Source organism: Salminus brasiliensis, chromosome 1 (assembly GCF_030463535.1).
Source record: "Salminus brasiliensis chromosome 1, fSalBra1.hap2, whole genome shotgun sequence".
Classification (NCBI taxonomy): Eukaryota; Metazoa; Chordata; class Actinopteri; order Characiformes; family Bryconidae; genus Salminus; species Salminus brasiliensis.
Window position 1 is genome coordinate 2,374,281 of NC_132878.1, and position 20,725 is coordinate 2,395,005.

A 20,725-nucleotide genomic window follows, 5' to 3' on the forward strand; every position below is an offset into this window, starting at 1 on the left:
AAGGATAAAGATAAATGGGTTGAGAGACAGAGAGAGAGATGGAAATGGAAAAGGAGAGACAGGGTGAAATAACAGAGAGAAGAGAAAGAGAGAGAAGGAGAGCTGAAGGAGAAATAGGGAGAGAGATGAAAGAAGCTGAGAGAGATGAAAGAAGCTGAGAGAGATGAAAGGGAGAAACAAGGAGAGAGATGAAGGAGAAATTGGGAGTTAGAGAGGACAAGGAGAGACAGAGAAATAAAGTGGGGTCAGTAGGAGATTGGGAGAGAGGGTGTGAATGAGAAAGGAGACAAAAGGAGAGAGAAATGAATGAGCAAGAGAGGCGCACACACACTCACACACACTCACACACAAACACTTTCTGTGTGTGTTCAGGCTGCAGGATTTGGAGAACCAGTATCGGAAGGAGAAGGAGGAGGCCGACCAGCTCCTGGAACAGCAGAGACTGGTGAGACACACACACACACACACACACACACACACACACCCTGGAGTGCTTGTTCATCCTTTAGTGTGCTCTGGTGCAGCGTGACTCACACTGAAGAACTGACTTACCCTTTATATGACATCTAATTCTCCCTCTGTCTGTCTGTCTGTCTCTCTCCATCTGTCTCCCTTTCTGTCTGTCTATCTCTCTCCATCTGTCTCCCTTTCTGTCTGTCTGTCTCTCTCCATCTGTCTCCCTTTCTGTCTGTCTGTCTCTCTCTCTCTGTCTCTCTCATCTCTCGCAGTATGCAGACTCTGATAGTGGTGATGATTCGGATAAGCGCTCGTGTGAGGAGAGCTGGAGGCTCATCTCCTCACTCAGAGAGAAACTACCAGCCAACAAGGTCTCTCTCTCCTTCTTACACACACACACACACACACACACACACACACAAAAGCATCACCTAGTTTGACAGTCAGTGGAGTCCTGGTGACCAAAACTGTACTAACGTCCCAGAGCGCCCCCTACTGCATCAGGCAGGGGACAGTCGAACACACTGGGGAATTTCACAGTGCTCCTCACAGCTCCTCAACTTGTTTTTACCTGATCTGTATCTCATGTGGATCCACTTGCTGGTCGGATCTGCCAGTGTTCACTGAGGCCAGGAGATACAGATCTGGCAAAACCAAGGCATGCAGACAAGGAAAGGCCATGTGACGTAAGTATTTGGACACAGCCAAGAGTAAAGTCTCTCAGACATCTTTTTGTTGTTTCTCACAGCTCAGATATTTGTGACAGGACGTTTACTGAAAGGTTCTAGTTGTGATAGTACATCATCATGGGTGTCACTATGCCATGATTGGTGGCCATGATGCATCCAAACAGAATAGTATGAAAAAAGCTCAGAACATACAGCCATGTGACGAAATAATTCATATCTGTGCTTGCTTGCCATGTTCTAGTAGCTCTTATTTTATATTCGAAACACAATGCTCATTGTAAACGTGCACTCTTAGCACGTGCATGCTAGGTTGCTGTGTGTGTATATACATACTGCTCCACAGCTCAATGCTGGGGGGCTTTATACCCCTCTAGCCCACGCCTGGCATTATTAGGCAGCATGGAGCCGATAGGGTCATGATGTTAATCTGCTCCAGAGAGTCCTATTCTATTGGCAGTACTTCTTCTCTACAGGGACTAGACAAGCTGTGTGTGCATTTGCTCATCAGTGTCAGCAATGTGAGCTGCTTAAAGTAACTGAATGCATTCATTAAAAGTGGTGTCAACAAACATTTGGACATATAGTGTGTGAATTAAATAAGTATAATAAATAAAATAATTAATAAATAAAATTAAATTCTGCACTTTACCCTCATCAGCGTTCCGTATAAACCCTGGTGGAATTCCCCTCTGGTAAAATATTGCCCCATTGGTTCACTGTAGTGTGTGTCTCATTTAACGGCTGTTTTATGGGTGTGCACATTCTTTTCATACTGTACTTCAAGTCAAAAGACATTTACAGCAAATGCAACCCCCCCCCCCCCCCACACACACACACACACACACACACTGTCCTATGCATAGCATCAGTGTATCACTACAGAGTTAGGGGGTTCAGTTGTGCACTCAGCATGTTGCTAGAGTGTCTCATGTTTTAAGTAGGGTAGCAGTGTTCGTGCTCAGTGCTGTGAAAAAGTATTTGCCCCCTGTCTGAGTTCCCCTCATTTAAAACATTGAGTAACATCACACCTCCAACCCAAACCTAAACACAAATCTGTCTGTGAGCTGAAGTACAGCTGAAGTACAGTTGGGTCATGCAACAAGACAGTGATCCAAACACACAGGAAGGTTTCCCTCAGGAACTGACCTGAACTGAGAGTCACGTAAAGATTTCAAAGTAGAGAAATTAGAGATGAAAATTATAGTAAATACAACAGTATTAATACAGAATTATAAAATCCAACACCAAAATATAATAACATAAATATTCTATATCTTGTATGCAATCATTAATATTTATATAATTATATATTAATATTAATATAATTATTGTGTAATATTTTTAACCCCCTTTTTTTGCCATCATGTGAATCTGGCATTTGTTCATCTTTTTACAATGACTTCCATTAAAAGTAAAGGAGCAATGACCAAGTTTAACCTACTTACCCACCCACTAACCAACTGACTGACCCACCCACTAACACACTGAACCACCAACTAACCCACTGACTGACCCACCCTTCAACCCACCCACTAACTCACTGACTGACCCACCCTCCAACCCACCCACTCACTGAGCCACACTCCAACCCACTCACTGACCCACCCTTCCACCCTCTCACTAACCCACCCACTCACTGACCCACCCTTTAACCCACCCATTCACTCACTGACCCACCCTTTAACCCCACCCACTGACTGATCTGTGCGTGTGTGTCCAGGTGCAGTCCATAGTGAAGAAGTGTGGTTTGCCGAGCAGTGGAAAGCGGCGTGAGCCGCTTCGTGTGTATCAGATCCCCCAGCGGCGCCGTTTACCCGCCAGTGCAGAGTCCAAAACACACCCCAGCCTGGATGAACTCCGCACCCAGGCCGTCAAAGAGATCTGCTACGAGGTGAGAACTGACGCAGCTGCACGCAGCGATACATCGCACCGGGCTCAGCGGTACTGAGGTTCAGTGGGTAATAACACCGCCTTCCACTGTGACAGACCAGGGTTTGATTCCCTGGCTACCTACCAACTCTCTAGCAACATCCTAGTAACTATCTGGGATACCATAGCAACCACAAAGGAGCTATTTGAGATACTATAGCAACAACATAGAAACCACTTTAAATGGCATAGCAGTAGCCTTGCATCCGTCCCTAGAACGCACCTCCCTACCAACAATCCAGCAACCATCTAGCAGTAACCTTGCAACCTTCTAGCAATTGCTAAGAAACACACTGTAGCAACCACCCTGAATTGCATAGCAGCATCATCCATGTCTAGCAACCATTAAACATGGTTACATAGTAACTAGCTAGCAGCACACTATGAACCATCCACCAACCATGTAGCAACATTCTAGTAACTACCTGGGCCACTGTGTCCGCTACCTAACAATACCATAGCAACACTTAACAACCACTTGAAACAGCATAGCAACTGTCTAGAAGCTCCATAGCAACCACCTTAAACAGCAACTATCACACATGGTATAGTATCTAAATAGTAGCAATATCCTAGCAACCATCTAGGACACCATAACTAGCAACCCTCAGCAACTACTTGGAACAGCATAGCAACCGTCTAGAAAATCCATAGCAACCACATTTGAACACCACAGCAAAAGCTTAGCAACAACAAACAGCATAGCAACCAATAAGGATGCCACCATAGCTATCGCCTGGGATGACAGCATCTGCTTAACAGCATAGCAGCCTCATAGACCTGAAATACCATGGAAGCCACCTAGCAACAACCTAGCAACCACCTTTTCCTTTTTTTTAACTGCTTCTCCTTTCATCCTCTTTTCTCCTCCTGCAGGTGGCTCTGGGAGATTTTCGCCACTCGCGGCAGGAGATCGAGGCTCTGGCCATTGTGCGGATGAAGGAACTCTGCCGGACGTATGGCCAGAGGGACCCTCAGGAGAGAGAGAGCTGGAGGACTGTGGCCAGGGAGGTGTGGAACACGGTGGGCATCGGAGAGGAGGAGGGAGAGAGGGAGAGAGCAGGGGGCGATGTGGAGGAGAGGGCCGCCCCGGCTGCTGGAGGAGCGAGAGAGCGAGGGGTGGAGGGACGGAAGACCGATATGGGCGACTTAAAGGCTCATATAGACAAACTGACCGACATCCTGCAGGAGGTGAAGCTCCAGAACAACATGAAGGACGAGGAGATCAGATCACTCAGGGATCGCATGGTGAAGATGGAAAGCATATTTCCAGTGGAGCTGGAGGTGAGACCCCCCCACACTCACACCCACACACACACACACACACACACACACACACACTTCTTATTTATAAATATTCAAATAGCTTTTACAGTTAAAGGGGAAGTCCACCAATTTTGATAATGGTCATATTGCTTCTGTCAGGGTGAGGAGGACTCCATGACTGATGAGGGCGGAGCTAGAGGCGAAGACTGGGCGGGGCAAGGCGACGAGCATGGCGAAGATGAATTCGGGTATCGCCGGGGTCGCCACAGGTGGCAGTACCCAGACAAACATCTCGACCCCAAGCGTCGCCGGGGCATGAACTCCCAGTCCAGCAACATGAGCCCCCAGACCTACACCCCTCCGGCAGGACGCCCCCAAAACAACCCCTTCAGCCCCGGATCGGGACGCTTCCCAAACGCTTCCACCCAGCAGACGTCTCGCACCCCGAATGGACCGTTCTTGCCCGGGACTGGCCGCTTCCTGCCACCTCTGGAGAGGAAGCTGCAGTTCCCGTTTAAGGGAAACCCCCAGCACAGGGGCTTCCACTGGGGTCCATCAGCCAACCAGAGCCAAAGCCCAGGGAGTCCAGATGCGCTGGACGGGAACGATTGTCCTTCTTCAGGCATGGGTTCTGTACACACTTTTCAGTCCCCGCCTTTACCCCATAGGAACCAGTGGCCCAACAGCCATCACCAGCAAAGGCGCAACCATGGAAACAGAGGAAACCGCGGCAACCGGCAGAGATCAAGGAACCGAGGACGAAACCCATTCGACGGGTTCATGCAGCACGAGCACAGCGCAAACGGGGACCGCAAAGACGGTCATGCTCAGCAGAGCCACGCGAGGGCGAGGTACTCTTGGTACAATCCGAATCCAAACTCTGGGCAGGCGGAGGACGGGTCCCAGCAGAACCACAGCCAGAACCAACAGGCCAGGCAAAGCTTGAGCAAACAGCAGAACCAACAGTCTGGATACTATCTGCCTCCTCACCGCCAGGCTAGCCCACCTGAGAAGAACCAAAACAGCTCCGGAGAACGACCTCAGGCCCTGCAAGCCCAGGAACGCACCACGCCGATGGAGACCTGATTGGATTGTGTGATCGTCTGTTATGCCGACCAGTGGGAAGGAAAGTAGGCTGTAGGAATCGGTGATGTCGTAATGGATTGGATATTGAGTTAAACGGATCAGATCCTTCCATGGAGTTCACTGGAGATCATCCAGTCATAATGGACAGGGTCAACAGGAGTACACTTTTAAGGCCAGAGCATTCCAACCAAAACAAGGTTTGGGAACGTTCTCTCCTCTCTTCTGCACATTTGTGAGAACATCTGCAAACATCTGCATGTCTGTATCGGTCACTGAATGTTTGGTTGCTGTGCTCTGGCCTTAATTAAGGTGCATGAATTGTTCAGAGAGGTCATAATGGAGAGTGAATTGGATGGATGATTGGATGGATCCTTCTAGAGGTGTAACGATACCCGTTTTCAGGTTTCAAGGTGAAGATTTGATTGCAGAAGTTCTTTTTGATGTTCCTTTATGTTTAAACGTCTTCCCTATTGATATGCTGCGTATATTGGTTTGGATGGCAAAGCAGCGTCTTCTTATGCAAAATAGTGGTTCTTTAAAGCTTCCTCCCCTCAGGTTCCCCTCGAACCTTCATTTGACGCTGTGTTGAGATCATTGCAGCCCGGGATTCTTCCTGCGAGGTGTTGCTTCCTTTCAGTTCTTTGATATTTTATGTTTTTCAAATGTTCTTGGTTCTACATCACTCCGATTATATACCACACTGACTGCTTTCAGCTCAGATAAATATAAATTATATTAGAAATGAAATGCTGATCTTATAACCCCAGCCCTGCCCCACCCCGCCCTGCCCCTCCCTGCCCCACCCCGCCCTGCCCCTCCCTGCCCCTCCCTGCCCCTCCCTGCCCCACCCACTTTGATAAGATGCACCCAAACAGACAGCTAGAAACCAGGTCTTTTTTCATTCAAATATGTTTACATTTTTTGTTTACCAATGTAAACATACTTTAATGAGATCAAAGGGGCTTATCGATGAGAAGTTACATTTCAAAACTCAAATGTTATTGTGATATCCTTCCACTGAGGTCAGTGATGTCATAACGGACGGAACAAACATGACAAAGCCTGTGATGTCATAACGGACATGACGGAATGAATGGGGGCTGCCACAAAGCGATCTGTGATGTCATAACGGACAGCACTGAGGGGAGGGGGGTTGCAGTGAAACGACCTGTGATGTCATCATGAACAGAACAAATTGGAGTTACGTGACGATGCCTGCGATGCCGGAACGGACCGGGCGAATCTTTTTTTGTTTAATGGTATAAGGTATAATAGGAGTTCCGCAACACAGTCTGTGATGTCATAATTATGAACAGCACAGCAGGACGAACAGGGGTTGCAATTTGTGATGTCATAAAGGACTGGATGAAAGAGGGTTAAGTGAGACAGTCTGTGATGACATTATGGACTTTGGGGGTTGCAACGAAATGGGCTGTGATGTCGCAATGGACCGGACGAATGGCGAATGGGGCAGTGATGTCATTACGGGCCAGACTGAATGGATGGAGTTGAATTGAATAATTTTTTGGGTGGATTCTTGTAGGTTCTTAAAAGCTATTCACTATGGTTAAGGTGGTCAGAAAAAGCCCACTCTACACTTTGTGACCCTTTCCGAAAAATACGATGGAAGCTATTATTGAGTTGTTTATTTTAACGTGCCTCATATTACTCTGGGGGGAGGGGGGAGGGGGAGGGGGGGGGGCATATATGCGAACACACACACATACATATGCACACATTGTGTGCTTTTCGCACCATTGCACCCTCTTAGCAGCACCGATGTGTGAGCGTTAAGGATGCAGTGAGCTTGAAGAGGTTTGCACGCTCCGTCTCTCGGGGGGGCTATTTACACAGAAACTCTCTTAGTGCAATCCTTCAGTCCTGGACTCCTTTTAACGGGCTGAGCAGCACCGGGCCCTTCCAGGAAGGCTCGGGAATCATGCTTTGGGCTGACAATCCCAACCCCAACGCCCCTCAGTGCCTTAGGATGGCCCCTACCACTACAATCCCAGCCCAGCTTTTATACGCCCTATAATCCCTGTCCTGTGTGTTGATGGTGTGTACATATCCTGAGGTGACTGTGTATAATTGGTGGTGTTTATACATGAGAGAGAGATAGAGAAAGAGAGAGGGGGGATTGGAATTGGGACGTGGCCGTTTGTGCCTTGTACGCAGTGCTGTTAGTTAGATGTTAGATTTTTGTATATTTGGAGAGGCGTTTTGCTGCGTTTCAGTGAGAGATCTGCCCTGTGTGCCTGCTGAGGACGACAGAACCAAACCAAAGATTTTAGAGGTCAGAAGCCCCTCGTCTGCCCAGGGTGCTAACACTTCCACTGGGACGTGGACACTAAAACCCAAAGGAGAACACTTCATATTCTTTTCTTCTCCTTTTCCTTTATTTTTCTCTTTCTTTTGAAACTCTACTGCTCCTCTAACTCGCTTAATTCTCTCAGCACGGAGTTCAGGCCGTGTCCACCGGGCCGTGTTCGCGGATTTGATTGGAAACCTTCAGGTAGGAGAGCAGCCCGGTGGATAAAATTCCGTTATTTACCGTCTGTTTTAAGCCAAGTTTAGTTTAGTTTTGTCTCTGTAACCCGTGGCTGTTTCAGACGCAGGGAAATGATGATATGCAAAACGTTTGACAATTAAAAGACTATTATGATCTTACCTTACTACTAACTGTCTGGTGTTTGTTATTGCCTGCAGTCTAAACCTGAGCTGCACACCTGAGAAAGCCTGTGATGTCATCGCAGGGGGTGCAGAGGGGTTACACAATGCAGCCTGTGATGTCATAATGGGCACGACGGGATGAATAGGGGTTGTGACAAAAAAGCGTGACCTGTGAGGTCATTATGAACGGTGACCAGTCTGTGAAAGGACAGAAGCCCATCAGACCTATCCGATCTAATCTAATGTCTCAGATCTCCAAAACAAAAAAATCCTCCTGGCTTGTTTGGACAGTTCTAGAGAAAAAAGGACCTTCACCTTTAGGATGAGGTTCTGTTATCTTTAGAAGATCTTTTAGGAACCTGTAGGGTTTATATTATGTAAGAAAGATGGGACCAGGCCTTCAACCTATAGTGATTTGAGAGGGGGCGGGGACTCTGAGGACTACTCTGGGCTGGAGTTCAGGTGGCTTCTGCTTTGTGGGCAGTAGAAAGCCAGTCCAGAGGCAGGAGTGATGGACGGTGGAAGGTTGCGCAGATTTGTCAAAGGTACAGAAAGAGACTACTGGTAGAGGTGGTATTTGTTTGATGTTAGATGAGGGAGGAGGGGCTTCTGGTCTGTTCCTCCTCCCAAAATACCACTTAAATATTAAACATTATTAATAACTGTGACCCACTGGTCACTTCCTGTCTAACATATCCACCTGTAGATAATAATATAATCAAAGATAATTTAACAATCAATCATTGTTTTTTACCTCACCTATCAGTGGTGCTAATGTTCTGGCTGCTTGGTGTAAGCTTTCATTGCTCATTAGCCTCATCAGCTCCAGTGTAGAACCAAAGAACTGAGCTGCGTCTCAGCTGAAGGGCTACAAACCCTCACTTTTAGCTGACCAGTCTGGGACAGTCAGGAGGATTCATTTGTTTTATTCAATAACAACAAAAACAACTTTTTATTTAGTGCAGTGGTTCCCAGTCCCACCCCAGGCCCTGCACACCGGGTTTTCTCTAGTCTGACGCACCGCCAGCCCTTCCTGGACTCCACCAGGCATGTGTGAGCAGAGAAACCACACAAAAACAAATGTGCAGAGCCTGAAGTCCTCGGGACCAGGAACCTGGTGTAGTAATGCAAGACCTTAACGGACACAAGCCTTCCTGCTCGGGTGGAACACTGATCTAACAAAAGAGGTATGTCTTACAAGCCAATAATGAATGTTGCCACAGATCTAAGCACTAAAAAATTTGGGCAGCTGGTTTCCCAGAATGACGCTGCGCTCCAGCCCCGCCTCTGTGATAGCTGCCAGTCTGACCACACCTCCAGAGGAACCGTCCCGCTCCATAGCCAGGGCCAAAGCTGCAGAGACGGACAGAGAAGCAAGAGCAGGTGAGGTTTAATGGAGTAATCCACAGATCCACACATTCAGCCGACCCACCGCTTCTAAAGGTAATGGTTACAGTGTGGACAAAAGTATTGGGACACCTGCTCATTCATGTTTTTTCATGTTCCCCTGAAATCAAGGGTATTAAAAAAATAAATAAATAAGAGCTGATCCTGCTTTTGTTGGAGTTACTGTCTCTACTGTTCAGGGAAGAAGACTTTACTAGATTTTAGAGCAGCATTGCTGTGATGATTTGATTGCATCCAGCACCAAGTGAGGTTAGGATTTTGGATAATGATTATGATGATCACCACCCCACCTCATCATCCTCAAACAATCCCAAAATGACTGGATGGAGCTCCACCACCATCATTCCAGTGAACACAGTTCTTCCACTGCCCCACAGCTCCTCAATGCCTCTAGCCCACACCTGGCATTATTAGGCAGCATGGTGCCCATAGGTTCATGTAGTTGTAGTTTCTGACCATGTAGCTCTCCAGCAGTAGGTCCTTTTGGAGCATTTCTATTGGTCTATTTATCATAAAATCCTGACATAAAGAACAGCTGCCATAACTAGTATAGTTATATCTCCATAACTATTTAATATCCCAAAATAATGACATTTATTCTTACAAAGTAAAGACTTAATGTTTTAAAATAGAAATAATCTGTTAAATGACCAAATAACAAGGTAGTATCTCAAATTTAAAGACTTAAATTAAAATAAAATACTTAATATCTCAATAGAGATGATAGAGTACCTTATCATTTCTCCACTATATTATATTACTGTCATGAGATTTTACAGTAATCTTCGCATTAGGTCAAATTTTGTGATCTAATTCTACATCACACCTCCAACCGGTCATCATGACTGACCTCTCAGCTGTGTAATCGGCCCTCCCGGACCCCTTACTCACCATCAGCGGTGAAGCGCAGACACTCCTCCTTGGTCATGCCCGTCTTGTAGTTGGAGTCGATGAAGCCGTAGATGTAGGAGCTTCCAGATCCACCCACTGAGACGGGCTGCCTCACCAGCATCCCCCCCATGGGCACAGTGTACACCTGCACGCAGGGAACGGTGTGAAGAGCCAAGGTGAGCGGAGACAGGAAGAACACGAGCTGGTTGGGGTTTGATCACCAACAGCACTTTGATAATTAACAGGGGTGTAAATCAGGGCTGCTCAATGTAGCGTTCGACATCGCCGTCACAACGTACACATGCGCGACAGTCCCATCGCAGGACGTTTAGAGTCATGTAAGGCAAATTAAATAAAAGTCATGCTACAATGTTTCCATTTTCCATGATCATATCTGCCCAATTTCAGTTATTCTACTCCAATCTACGATACACGAAGGGACTTATTAATATCACGATATGATCGGTTCATTGACTACTTAAGAATTCTGATAAATTCCTGTATTTTATTTTATTAATATCGCAACAAATGTCACAGAACAAAACATCTTAATGTCAGTTTCTTCCAATATCGTTCAGCCCTAATAAATATTCATCAATGCAGAACGTCAATTATAGATATATTATAATATGGAGAAGGAAAAACCTTCTTAACTTTCAATGGAAGTCAACGTAAAATATTTTATTCCAAATTATTTCTGAGTATTCCTGAAACAAATGAATATTATTTTATTTTATAATTAATAATATTCAATCATATTTAATAAAGCATGGCTGAGGAAATGGTCCCCAATAATCCCATAAGGGGTAGAAACAGTCCAGAAAATGTCTCACGGAATTAGTTTCTTTTTTTTCACATATTTATAAAATAATAAATAAATACCAAGACAAAAATACAGGGAAAAAACGTAATTAATTTAAATCTATTAAATCTTATTGAAATCAGATGTTTTTAAAAACACACTAACATTATAAATGTAGATAAAAGTTGAACCCTATTGAGAGCTGCTTTACTGAGAATATAAATACATAATACTATAGTATCATACTATTCAATTGATTATACATTGATTATAAACTGTACTTTACCATTTCATCTACATTTTTTATGAGAATATGAATGTAGATAAAATAATCACACCCTTACTGAGAGCTGCTTTACAGCATCTTGACTCCTAAATGAATGCATATGTGAGCACTGTCCTGAGCTCTATATTCATTCACTTAACTAGTTTATCATTTATAATCCCTGGTTTTAGGTGAGAATTCAGAAACAAGTGTGGTTTTAAATCACCTGTCCACCCCTCCGTTTATCCCACCCTGCCACGATGATCCCGGCCATCAGCTCCTCTCGGTACCTGTAGCACATCTGCTTGAACAGGTTGGCGGCCGTCTGCACCAGCGGGGGCTCATCCAGCTCAATGCTGGCGGGGTACAGAAACGGGACAGGAGTCAGTCAGGCTAAATCAAAGTGGATGACGGAGTCACGCTAGTAGAACATCAAGATTTCCCTCACGTTTGAGCCGAACTATAATCCTGACCAGCTGCTGAAACTAATCTACAGTTCTAATGCTAATCTAAAGTTTTAGTGCAGAAACCAACAAAACAATGTTTATATTTAATCCATAAGAGTCATCAATTAATTTATTACAATTCATTCTTTTATTTACTACAGGAGAGTGACCGGGCAGTCATCAGGAGCATTTCATTTGACTGATGATGAGCAGTCTTACCTGTGAAAGCCCAGCTGGTAGCTGACAGCTTCAGCGATGGCCTGAGTGTCGGCCGCAGACCCGGAGCGACAGCAGAAGATGCGCTCGTGGATAGGGGTCAGCTTGTCTGTTACTCTGTTAGCAATGTAAGCGCTGGAGGAAAAACACCAACAAACAAGATTTTTTTTTATTTATTTAGTTACATACATTACAGATACACATTACATACATACATACTGCTTAATAACCCTTTTAATTAAAAATAATTAGAAAGCATCTCCAAATATGGTCTTTGCATCTGTAATTAATGAAATAGATAGTTAGGGATGCACCGATTCGATATTAGGGTCGGATATCGGCCCGATATGAACAAAATTAGCTGGATCTACCACCAATTATTTATTATTCTCTGTCTGTGTTGTGTTGTGTTGCACTTGTGTCTTGTATGCACTGTGTCTATGTTGCACCATGGCCCTGGAGGAACGTTGTTTGGTTTCACTGTCTGCTCTGTATGTAGCTGAAATGACAATAAAACCACTTGACTTGACTTGAGAATTAGGCTGAGCCATGAAACCAATCCCTTCACTTTAATTGGTTGGTGTGAGACTGCGCTACATGTTTACATGTTTGGTTGCTGCTTGTATGTTTGACCAAGTTACTTATTTATTCTCAGCTTCAGCTGCTGGATTTTATTTTGAATTATGCAAAATATTTAAAAATAAGACTGATTACTGTTTGTCTTTGACAAAGTGAAGCACCTTATTTTCAGTTCAGTAAATAAAGTTTATTTATTTTAATATGTTTTAAGTTTGAATTTGAATGCTGTGTCCTGCACCATTGTTTATTTCAGTGATAAAGAAAAATTTAGTTTGTTAATTTGTTTTATACTTTAAGTTAGTAAAGTAATGTTTAAGTCAATCCTGATGCCTTAAGTCTCTCCAACATGGTGAGGTATACAGCTGATTAATTCAACAATGGTATCGGATCTGTATCAGGTATCGACAGATATGCAAAGTTATGTATCTGTATCGGTATCAGAACTGAAAAGGCTGGATCGGTGCATCCCTAGAAATAGTCACTCAAAATACTGTCTTAGCATCTCAAAATAGAGACAGTACATAAAATACTGCCTTAGCAATTCACTAGCAATTAGAGTAAATGTCCCAAAATAACACAATAGTCTCTGAAAATAATAACTTAATACCTTAAATGAATGAGACAGTTTCTCAGTATGTCGACATAATACCTCAAACTAATGAGATTATCACATTAATAATAATAATTATAATAATATTACTGTAGTGCTGACTATAGTAAATGTATGGTCTTTACTATGAAATTGTGTGTGTGTGTGTGTGTGTGTGTGTGTGAGAGACATTACTATAACCCTCCTCCATCCTCATCCTGATTATAATCTGAGTAGTTTATTCTCCATACCCTGTAGTCGTACGTGAGTCCGCACCGATCACCACACCACCATCAAACTCCACTGCCATGATGGTGGTCTGCAATCACAGTGTAGAAATCAGTGTTAGTTAATGTTCAGGTTTTCAGAGGAGCCTAAAATATATATATCACTGAGCATCTCATCCCACTCTCTCTTCATCCCCTTAAATTACTCAGGCTTACTCTTTAGGACCGGTCTATGTTAATGTGCTCTGTTCTCATTGGCTACCCTGTATCGCTCCTCAATCAAAAAGTCAGTCCAGGCTGAAACCCACCTTGTAAATTCAGTATGAGCGGGCGGGGCTAAACAACTGCTTAGGCTGAATAGGCAGATTTATGTAAATTAGTCGTTTTAAGGAAGGGGGAAATAAATCCATATCAACAGATTCCAAATCAGGTTGTTTATATATAATATTTTAAATGATAATTGTGCCTGACGAATTTACTCAGTTTCACACATTTGTCACATTTTGTTTTATATACTATTTTTTTAAATTAATGTGTACTTTATTCTGCTGTCTCACTTATTTACATAATCAATATTGTTTGTGCTCATTTTAATATATTTATCAGCTTTCTGAGAATGCACTAAATACACAAAAATAATGTATTATTATTATTATTATTATATATTTGTACTATTGTACAAAAACATGATAAATCTGCATCCACTTATAATTCCCATATCAGAGCATCCCTTGATCAAATACTTTGATTCACATAGCAAATACACCCGATTATTAATTATTTACATTGATTATAAATTGTACTTAAATATTTTGCCTACACTTTAAATGACATTATACATTTATTAAACATTACATGTCCACATGTCTGTGGACAGCCCTTCTAATTAATGCACGGCGCTCCACCCAATACTTCTGGGATGAGTTGGGGGCCACAATCATCCAACACCCTGACCTCACTAACTCAAGCACTTGTTGCTGAGTGCAATCAAATCCTCACAGCAATGCTCCTCCTCCAAAATCTAGTAGAAAGTCTTCTTCTCTGGACAGCAGAGACAGTTTATCCAACAGAAGCAGGAAGCAGCTCTTTTAATAAGCTTGATTTCAGAAGAAACAGTGAATGTTGAGTGAGTGAGCAGGTGTCCACATACTTTTGTCCCTATGGTGTGTACCATGCATTGACTTGCCTTTACTTTTATCTGCACTGTTAAACATTAAAATAATTATAGATTGTGAAGGATTTATTATTATATGTATTATATTATTAGATATGGAGATGTTTGTTTATTAAATATTTAATTAAATGTTTATTAATTAAAACTCAGCTGAAACTGCCCTGCTCCTACCCCTGAGTTTAGATCTAAATAGAGATATTAAACCCCAAACATCTCCAACACCCTGTTTAACCTGATTAACTCATGATCTGAAGTTTTATTAAAGGCCTTTTCTTCATCCCGCTGTTGTGAGTTAGCTCCGGATGCTAACTCAGCTAGCAGGAAAGTGCCGTCTCACCGCCGCTCAGCTCCCCCAGCGCCACAACCGAGCTCTCCAACCGGGTTTCGCCGCTCTGGGACTAAAGTTCTGCTTGTAAGGACTCACCCCGGTGCTGACTTCTTGTCTTTCCCAGGTCGGGACCATGTCACTGGAACGAGAGAACTGCTCAACCCGGCTCTCAGTCCTGTACGCCGCCATCCTGCTTCACTAACAGCGGTTCAGTGGGGAGATCAGCGAGACAGGCGCCAGATCTGCTCTGCTGCCCCCTGCTGTTCCGGAGAGCAACGCCTCAGTATTTCAGTATTTCCCTCCTTCCCTCCTTAATTATTCTCCCTCCTTCCCTTATTCTCCCTCCTTCCCTTATTCTCCCTCCTTCCCTCCTTCCCTCCTTCCCTTATTCTCCCTCCTTCCCTCCTTCCCTCCTTCCCTCCTTCCCTTATTCTCCCTCCTTCCCTCCTTCCCTCCTTCCCTCCTTCCCTTATTCTCCCTCCTTCCCTCCTTCCCTCCTTCCCTTCTTCTCCCTTCTTCTCTTATTCTCCCTCCTTCCCTCCTTCCCTTCTTCTCCCTTCTTCTCTTATTCTCCCTTCTTCCCTCCTTCCCTTCTTCCCTCCTTCCCTTATTCTCCCTCCTTCCCTCCTTCCCTCCTTCCCTTATTCTCCCTCCTTCCCTCCTTCCCTTCTTCCCTCCTTCCCTTATTCTCCCTCCTTCCCTTATTCTCCCTCCTTCCCTCCTTCCCTCCTTCCCTTATTCTCCCTCCTTCCCTCCTTCCCTTCTTCCCTCCTTCCCTTATTCTCCCTCCTTCCCTCCTTCCCTCCTTCCCTTCTTCTCCCTTCTTCTCTTATTCTCCCTCCTTCCCTCCTTCCCTTCTTCTCCCTTCTTCTCTTATTCTCCCTTCTTCCCTCCTTCCCTTCTTCCCTCCTTCCCTTATTCTCCCTCCTTCCCTCCTTCCCTTCTTCCCTTCTTCTCTTATTCTCCCTCCTTCCCTCCTTCCCTCCTTCCCTTATTCTCCCTCCTTCCCTCCTTCCCTTCTTCCCTTCTTCTCTTATTCTCCCTCCTTCCCTCCTTCCCTCCTTCCCTTATTCTCCCTCCTTCCCTCCTTCCCTTCTTCTCCCTTCTTCTCTTATTCTCCCTCCTTCCCTTATTCTCCCTCCTTCCCTCCTTCCCTCCTTCCCTCCTTCCCTTATTCTCCCTCCTTCCCTCCTTCCCTCCTTCCCTCCTTCCCTTATTCTCCCTCCTTCCCTCCTTCCCTCCTTCCCTCCTTCCCTCCTTCCCTTATTCTCCCTCCTTCCCTCCTTCCCTCCTTCCCTCCTTCCCTTATTCTCCCTCCTTCCCTTCTTCCCTTCTTCTCCCTTCTTCTCTTATTCTCCCTCCTTCCCTCCTTCCCTTCTTCTCCCTTCTTCTCTTATTCTCCCTCCTTCCCTCCTTCCCTTCTTCTCCCTTCTTCTCTTATTCTCCCTCCTTCTCTTATTCTCCCTTCTTCCCTCCTTCCCTTCTTCCCTCCTTCCCTTATTCTCCCTCCTTCCCTCCTTCCCTTCTTCCCTTCTTCTCTTATTCTCCCTCCTTCCCTCCTTCCCTCCTTCCCTTATTCTCCCTCCTTCCCTTCTTCCCTTCTTCTCCCTTCTTCTCTTATTCTCCCTTCTTCCCTTATTCTCCCTTCTTCCCTTATTCTCCCTTCTTCTCTTATTCTCCCTTCTTCTCTGATTCTCCCTTCTTCTCTGATTCTCCCTTCTTCCCTTATTCTCCCTTCTTCCCTTATTCTCCCTTCTTCCCTTATTCTCCCTTCTTCTCTTATTCTCCCTCCTTCCCTTCTTCTCCCTTCTTCCCTCCTTCCCTTATTCTCCCTTCTTCCCTCATTCTCCCTTCTTCCCTTCTTCTCCCTTCTTCCCTTATTCTCCCTCCTTCCCTCCTTCCCTCCTTAATTATTCTCCCTCCTTCCCTTATTCTCCCTCCTTCCCTCCTTCCCTCCTTCCCTCCTTCCCTTATTCTCCCTCCTTCCCTCCTTCCCTCCTTCCCTTATTCTCCCTCCTTCCCTCCTTCCCTCCTTCCCTTCTTCTCCCTTCTTCTCTTATTCTCCCTCCTTCCCTCCTTCCCTTCTTCTCCCTTCTTCTCTTATTCTCCCTTCTTCCCTCCTTCCCTTCTTCCCTCCTTCCCTTATTCTCCCTCCTTCCCTCCTTCCCTCCTTCCCTCCTTCCCTTATTCTCCCTCCTTCCCTCCTTCCCTCCTTCCCTCCTTCCCTTATTCTCCCTCCTTCCCTCCTTCCCTCCTTCCCTTCTTCTCCCTTCTTCTCTTATTCTCCCTCCTTCCCTCCTTCCCTTCTTCTCCCTTCTTCTCTTATTCTCCCTTCTTCCCTCCTTCCCTTCTTCCCTCCTTCCCTTATTCTCCCTCCTTCCCTCCTTCCCTTCTTCCCTTCTTCTCTTATTCTCCCTCCTTCCCTCCTTCCCTCCTTCCCTTATTCTCCCTCCTTCCCTCCTTCCCTTATTCTCCCTCCTTCCCTCCTTCCCTCCTTCCCTCCTTCCCTCCTTCCCTTATTCTCCCTCCTTCCCTTCTTCCCTTCTTCTCCCTTCTTCTCTTATTCTCCCTTCTTCCCTTATTCTCCCTCCTTCCCTCCTTCCCTTATTCTCCCTCCTTCCCTTCTTCCCTTCTTCTCCCTTCTTCTCTTATTCTCCCTCCTTCCCTTATTCTCCCTCCTTCCCTCCTTCCCTCCTTCCCTCCTTCCCTTATTCTCCCTCCTTCCCTTCTTCCCTTCTTCTCCCTTCTTCTCTTATTCTCCCTTCTTCTCTTATTCTCCCTTCTTCTCTTATTCTCCAATCTTCTCTGATTCTCCCTTCTTCCCTTATTCTCCCTTCTTCCCTTATTCTCCCTCCTTCCCTTATTCTCCCTTCTTCTCTTATTCTCCCTCCTTCCCTTCTTCTCCCTTCTTCCTCTCCTTCCCTTATTCTCCCTTCTTCCCTCATTCTCCCTTCTTCCCTTCTTCTCCCTTCTTCCCTTATTCTCCCTTCTTCCCTTATTCTCCCTTCTTCTCTTATTCTCCCTTCTTCCCTCCTTCCCTTATTCTCCCTTCTTCCCTCATTCTCCCTTCTTCCCTTCTTCTCCCTTCTTCCCTTATTCTCCCTTCTTCCCTTCTTCTCCCTTCTTCCCTTCTTCTCCCTTCTTCCCTTATTCTCCCTTCTTCTCTTATTCTCCCTTCTTCCCTCCTTCCCTTATTCTCCCTTCTTCTCTTATTCTCCCTTCTTCCCTTCTTCCCTTATTCTCCCTTCTTCCCTTCTTCCCTTATTCTCCCTCCTTCCCTTATTCTCCCTCCTTCCCTTATTCTCCCTTCTTCCCTCCTTCCCTTATTCTCCCTCCTTCCCTTATTCTCCCTCCTTCCCTCCTTCCCTTATTCTCCCTTCTTCCCTCCTTCCCTTATTCTCCCTCCTTCCCTTATTCTCCCTTCTTCCCTCCTTCCCTTATTCTCCCTCCTTCCCTTATTCTCCCTCCTTCCCTCCTTCCCTTATTCTCCCTTCTTCCCTCCTTCCCTTATTCTCCCTCCTTCCCTTATTCTCCCTTCTTCCCTCCTTCCCTTATTCTCCCTCCTTCCCTTATTCTCCCTCCTTCCCTCCTTCCCTTATTCTCCCTTCTTCCCTCCTTCCCTTATTCTCCCTTCTTCCCTCCTTCCCTTATTCTCCCTTCTTCCCTTATTCTCCCTCCTTCCCTTATTCTCCCTTCTTCCCTCCTTCCCTTATTCTCCCTTCTTCCCTCCTTCCCTTATTCTCCCTCCTTCCCTTATTGTCCCTTCTTCCATCCTTCCCTTATTCTTTCTTGTGATATACAATGAGGAGGCGGAGCTACAGTCTCTCATTAGGGTGAATATTAATAACGCTCTAAATGTAGGTACTGTGATATACACTGAGGAGGAGGAGCTACAGTCTCTCATTAGGGTGAATATTAATAACGCTCTAAATGTAGGTATTGTGATATACACTGAGGAGGCGGAGCTACAGTCTCTCATTAGGGTGAATATTAATAACGCTCTAAATGTAGGTATTGTGATATACACTGAGGAGGAGGAGCTACAGTCTCTCATTAGGGTGAATATTAATAACTCTAAATGTAGGTATTGTGATATACACTGAGGAGGAGGAGCTACAGTCTCTCATTAGGGTGAATATTAATAACGCTCTAAATGTAGGTATTGTGATATACACTGAGGAGGCGGAGCTACAGTCTCTCATTAGGGTGAATATTAATAACGCTCTAAATGTAGGTACTGTGATATACACTGAGGAGGAGGAGCTACAGTCTCTCATTAGGGTGAATATTAATAACGCTCTAAATGTAGGTATTGTGATATACACTGAGGAGGCGGAGCTACAGTCTCTCATTAGGGTGAATATTAATAACGCTCTAAATGTAGGTATTGTGATATACACTGAGGAGGAGGAGCTACAGTCTCTCATTAGGGTGAATATTAATAACTCTAAATGTAGGTATTGTGATATACACTGAGGAGGAGGAGCTACAGTCTCTCATTAGGGTGAATATTAATAACGCTCTAAATGTAGGTATTGTGATATACACTGAGGAGGCGGAGCTACAGTCTCTCATTAGGGTGAATATTAATAACGCTCTAAATGTAGGTATTGTGATATACACTGAGGAGGAGGAGCTACAGTCTCTCATTAGGGTGAATATTAATAACGCTCTAAATGTAGGTATTGTGATATACACTGAGGAGGCGGAGCTACAGTCTCTCATTAGGGTGAATATTAATAACGCTCTAAATGTAGGTATTGTGATATACACTGAGGAGGCGGAGCTACAGTCTCTCATTAGGGTGAATATTAATAACGCTCTAAATGTAGGTATTGTGATATACACTGAGGAGGCGGAGCTACAGTCTCTCATTAGGGTGAATATTAATAACGCTCTAAATGTAGGTATTGTGATATACACTGAGGAGGCGGAGCTACAGTCTCTCATTAGAGTGAATATTAATAACGCTCTAAATGTAGGTATTGTGATATACACTGAGGAGGCGGAGCTGTGGGGGTATGCTGAAGGGGTGCTGGTGGCTGGGGAGGCAATTACAGTGTCAGAAAGTGACACAGTCGTACAGGACTGGGCTGTATTGACTGTGAAAGGCTTCAGACACAAAGCCGCTGTAACTCACAGGGGATTCACTGAGAAAGTGCCGGAAACTGAACACTTCAGTGGCAGTGGGGCGGTATTGATCGGCCAATGGGCTGAGGATGTATTGCCTTTCGCAGTGCACCTCGGGGGAATGCTATATTAAGGTTTGGACTGTCAAAATGGACTGTTAGTGTCTGACCATTAATCTGTTATGTCTGAAACTTCTCAACTTCTAGGAGAAGTGGACAATGAGAGCAACCAGGTGTTTCCAATAAAGTGGCCAGTGAATAAGGGTTTCCAATGAAGTGGCTAGTGAGTGTATGCACAAGGTGGGTGTTTCTAATAAAGTGGTCAGTAAGTGTATGCACAAGGTGGGTGTTTCTAATAAAGTGACCATTGATTAGAGGTTTCCAATAAAGTGACCTGTGAGTGGAAGCACAATGTGGATGTTTCCATTAAAGTGGCCAATGGGTGGAAGCACAAGGAAGGGATTTCCAATAAAGTGGCCAGTGAGGAAGCACAAGGTAGGTGTTTCTAATAAAGTGGCCAGTGAGGAAGCACAAGACAGGTGTTTCTAATAAAGTGGCCAGATGAGCTTCTGTCTG

General features: G+C 44.9%; 2 protein-coding genes across 3 annotated transcripts in view; one reads left to right on the plus strand and one right to left on the minus strand.

The window, feature by feature from the left end:
- kif1ca (kinesin family member 1C, a) overlaps window positions 1-7,094 on the plus strand; it is a 43,661-nt gene extending 36,567 nt beyond the window's left edge. For both annotated transcript variants that reach the window (XM_072692381.1, XM_072692389.1), the window contains exons 20-24: window positions 373-445; window positions 729-827; window positions 2,866-3,036; window positions 3,951-4,358; window positions 4,500-7,094. In XM_072692381.1, coding sequence (XP_072548482.1) covers window positions 373-445; window positions 729-827; window positions 2,866-3,036; window positions 3,951-4,358; window positions 4,500-5,426 — 1,678 coding nt within the window. In that variant the 3' untranslated portion in view covers window positions 5,427-7,094. The remainder of the gene's footprint in view (window positions 1-372; window positions 446-728; window positions 828-2,865; window positions 3,037-3,950; window positions 4,359-4,499) is intronic.
- Window positions 7,095-9,006: 1,912 nt separating this feature from the next.
- Window positions 9,007-15,253, minus strand: psmb6 (proteasome 20S subunit beta 6). The gene is made up of 6 exons (XM_072692401.1): window positions 15,117-15,253; window positions 13,543-13,610; window positions 12,127-12,258; window positions 11,688-11,817; window positions 10,395-10,539; window positions 9,007-9,449 (listed from the first exon to the last, which is right to left on the minus strand). Exons 1-6 carry the CDS (start codon window positions 15,207-15,209, stop codon window positions 9,322-9,324), a joined length of 696 nt encoding a protein of 231 aa, XP_072548502.1. The 5' UTR covers window positions 15,210-15,253; the 3' UTR covers window positions 9,007-9,321.
- Between the last annotated feature and the right edge of the window lie 5,472 nt (window positions 15,254-20,725).

Bases quoted from the DNA above. Each gene is read 5' to 3' on its own strand.
- psmb6 (XM_072692401.1), bottom strand. From the start codon at position 15,209: ATGGCGGCGTACAGGACTGAGAGCCGGGTTGAGCAGTTCTCTCGTTCC. The intron at 13,611-15,116 runs GTGAGTCCTTAC...CTGTGATTGCAG, and splicing joins GACAAGAAGTCAGCACCGGG to ACCACCATCATGGCAGTGGA. The intron at 10,540-11,687 runs GTGATTTAAAAC...CCCTGCGTGCAG, and splicing joins ATAAACGGAGGGGTGGACAG to GTGTACACTGTGCCCATGGG.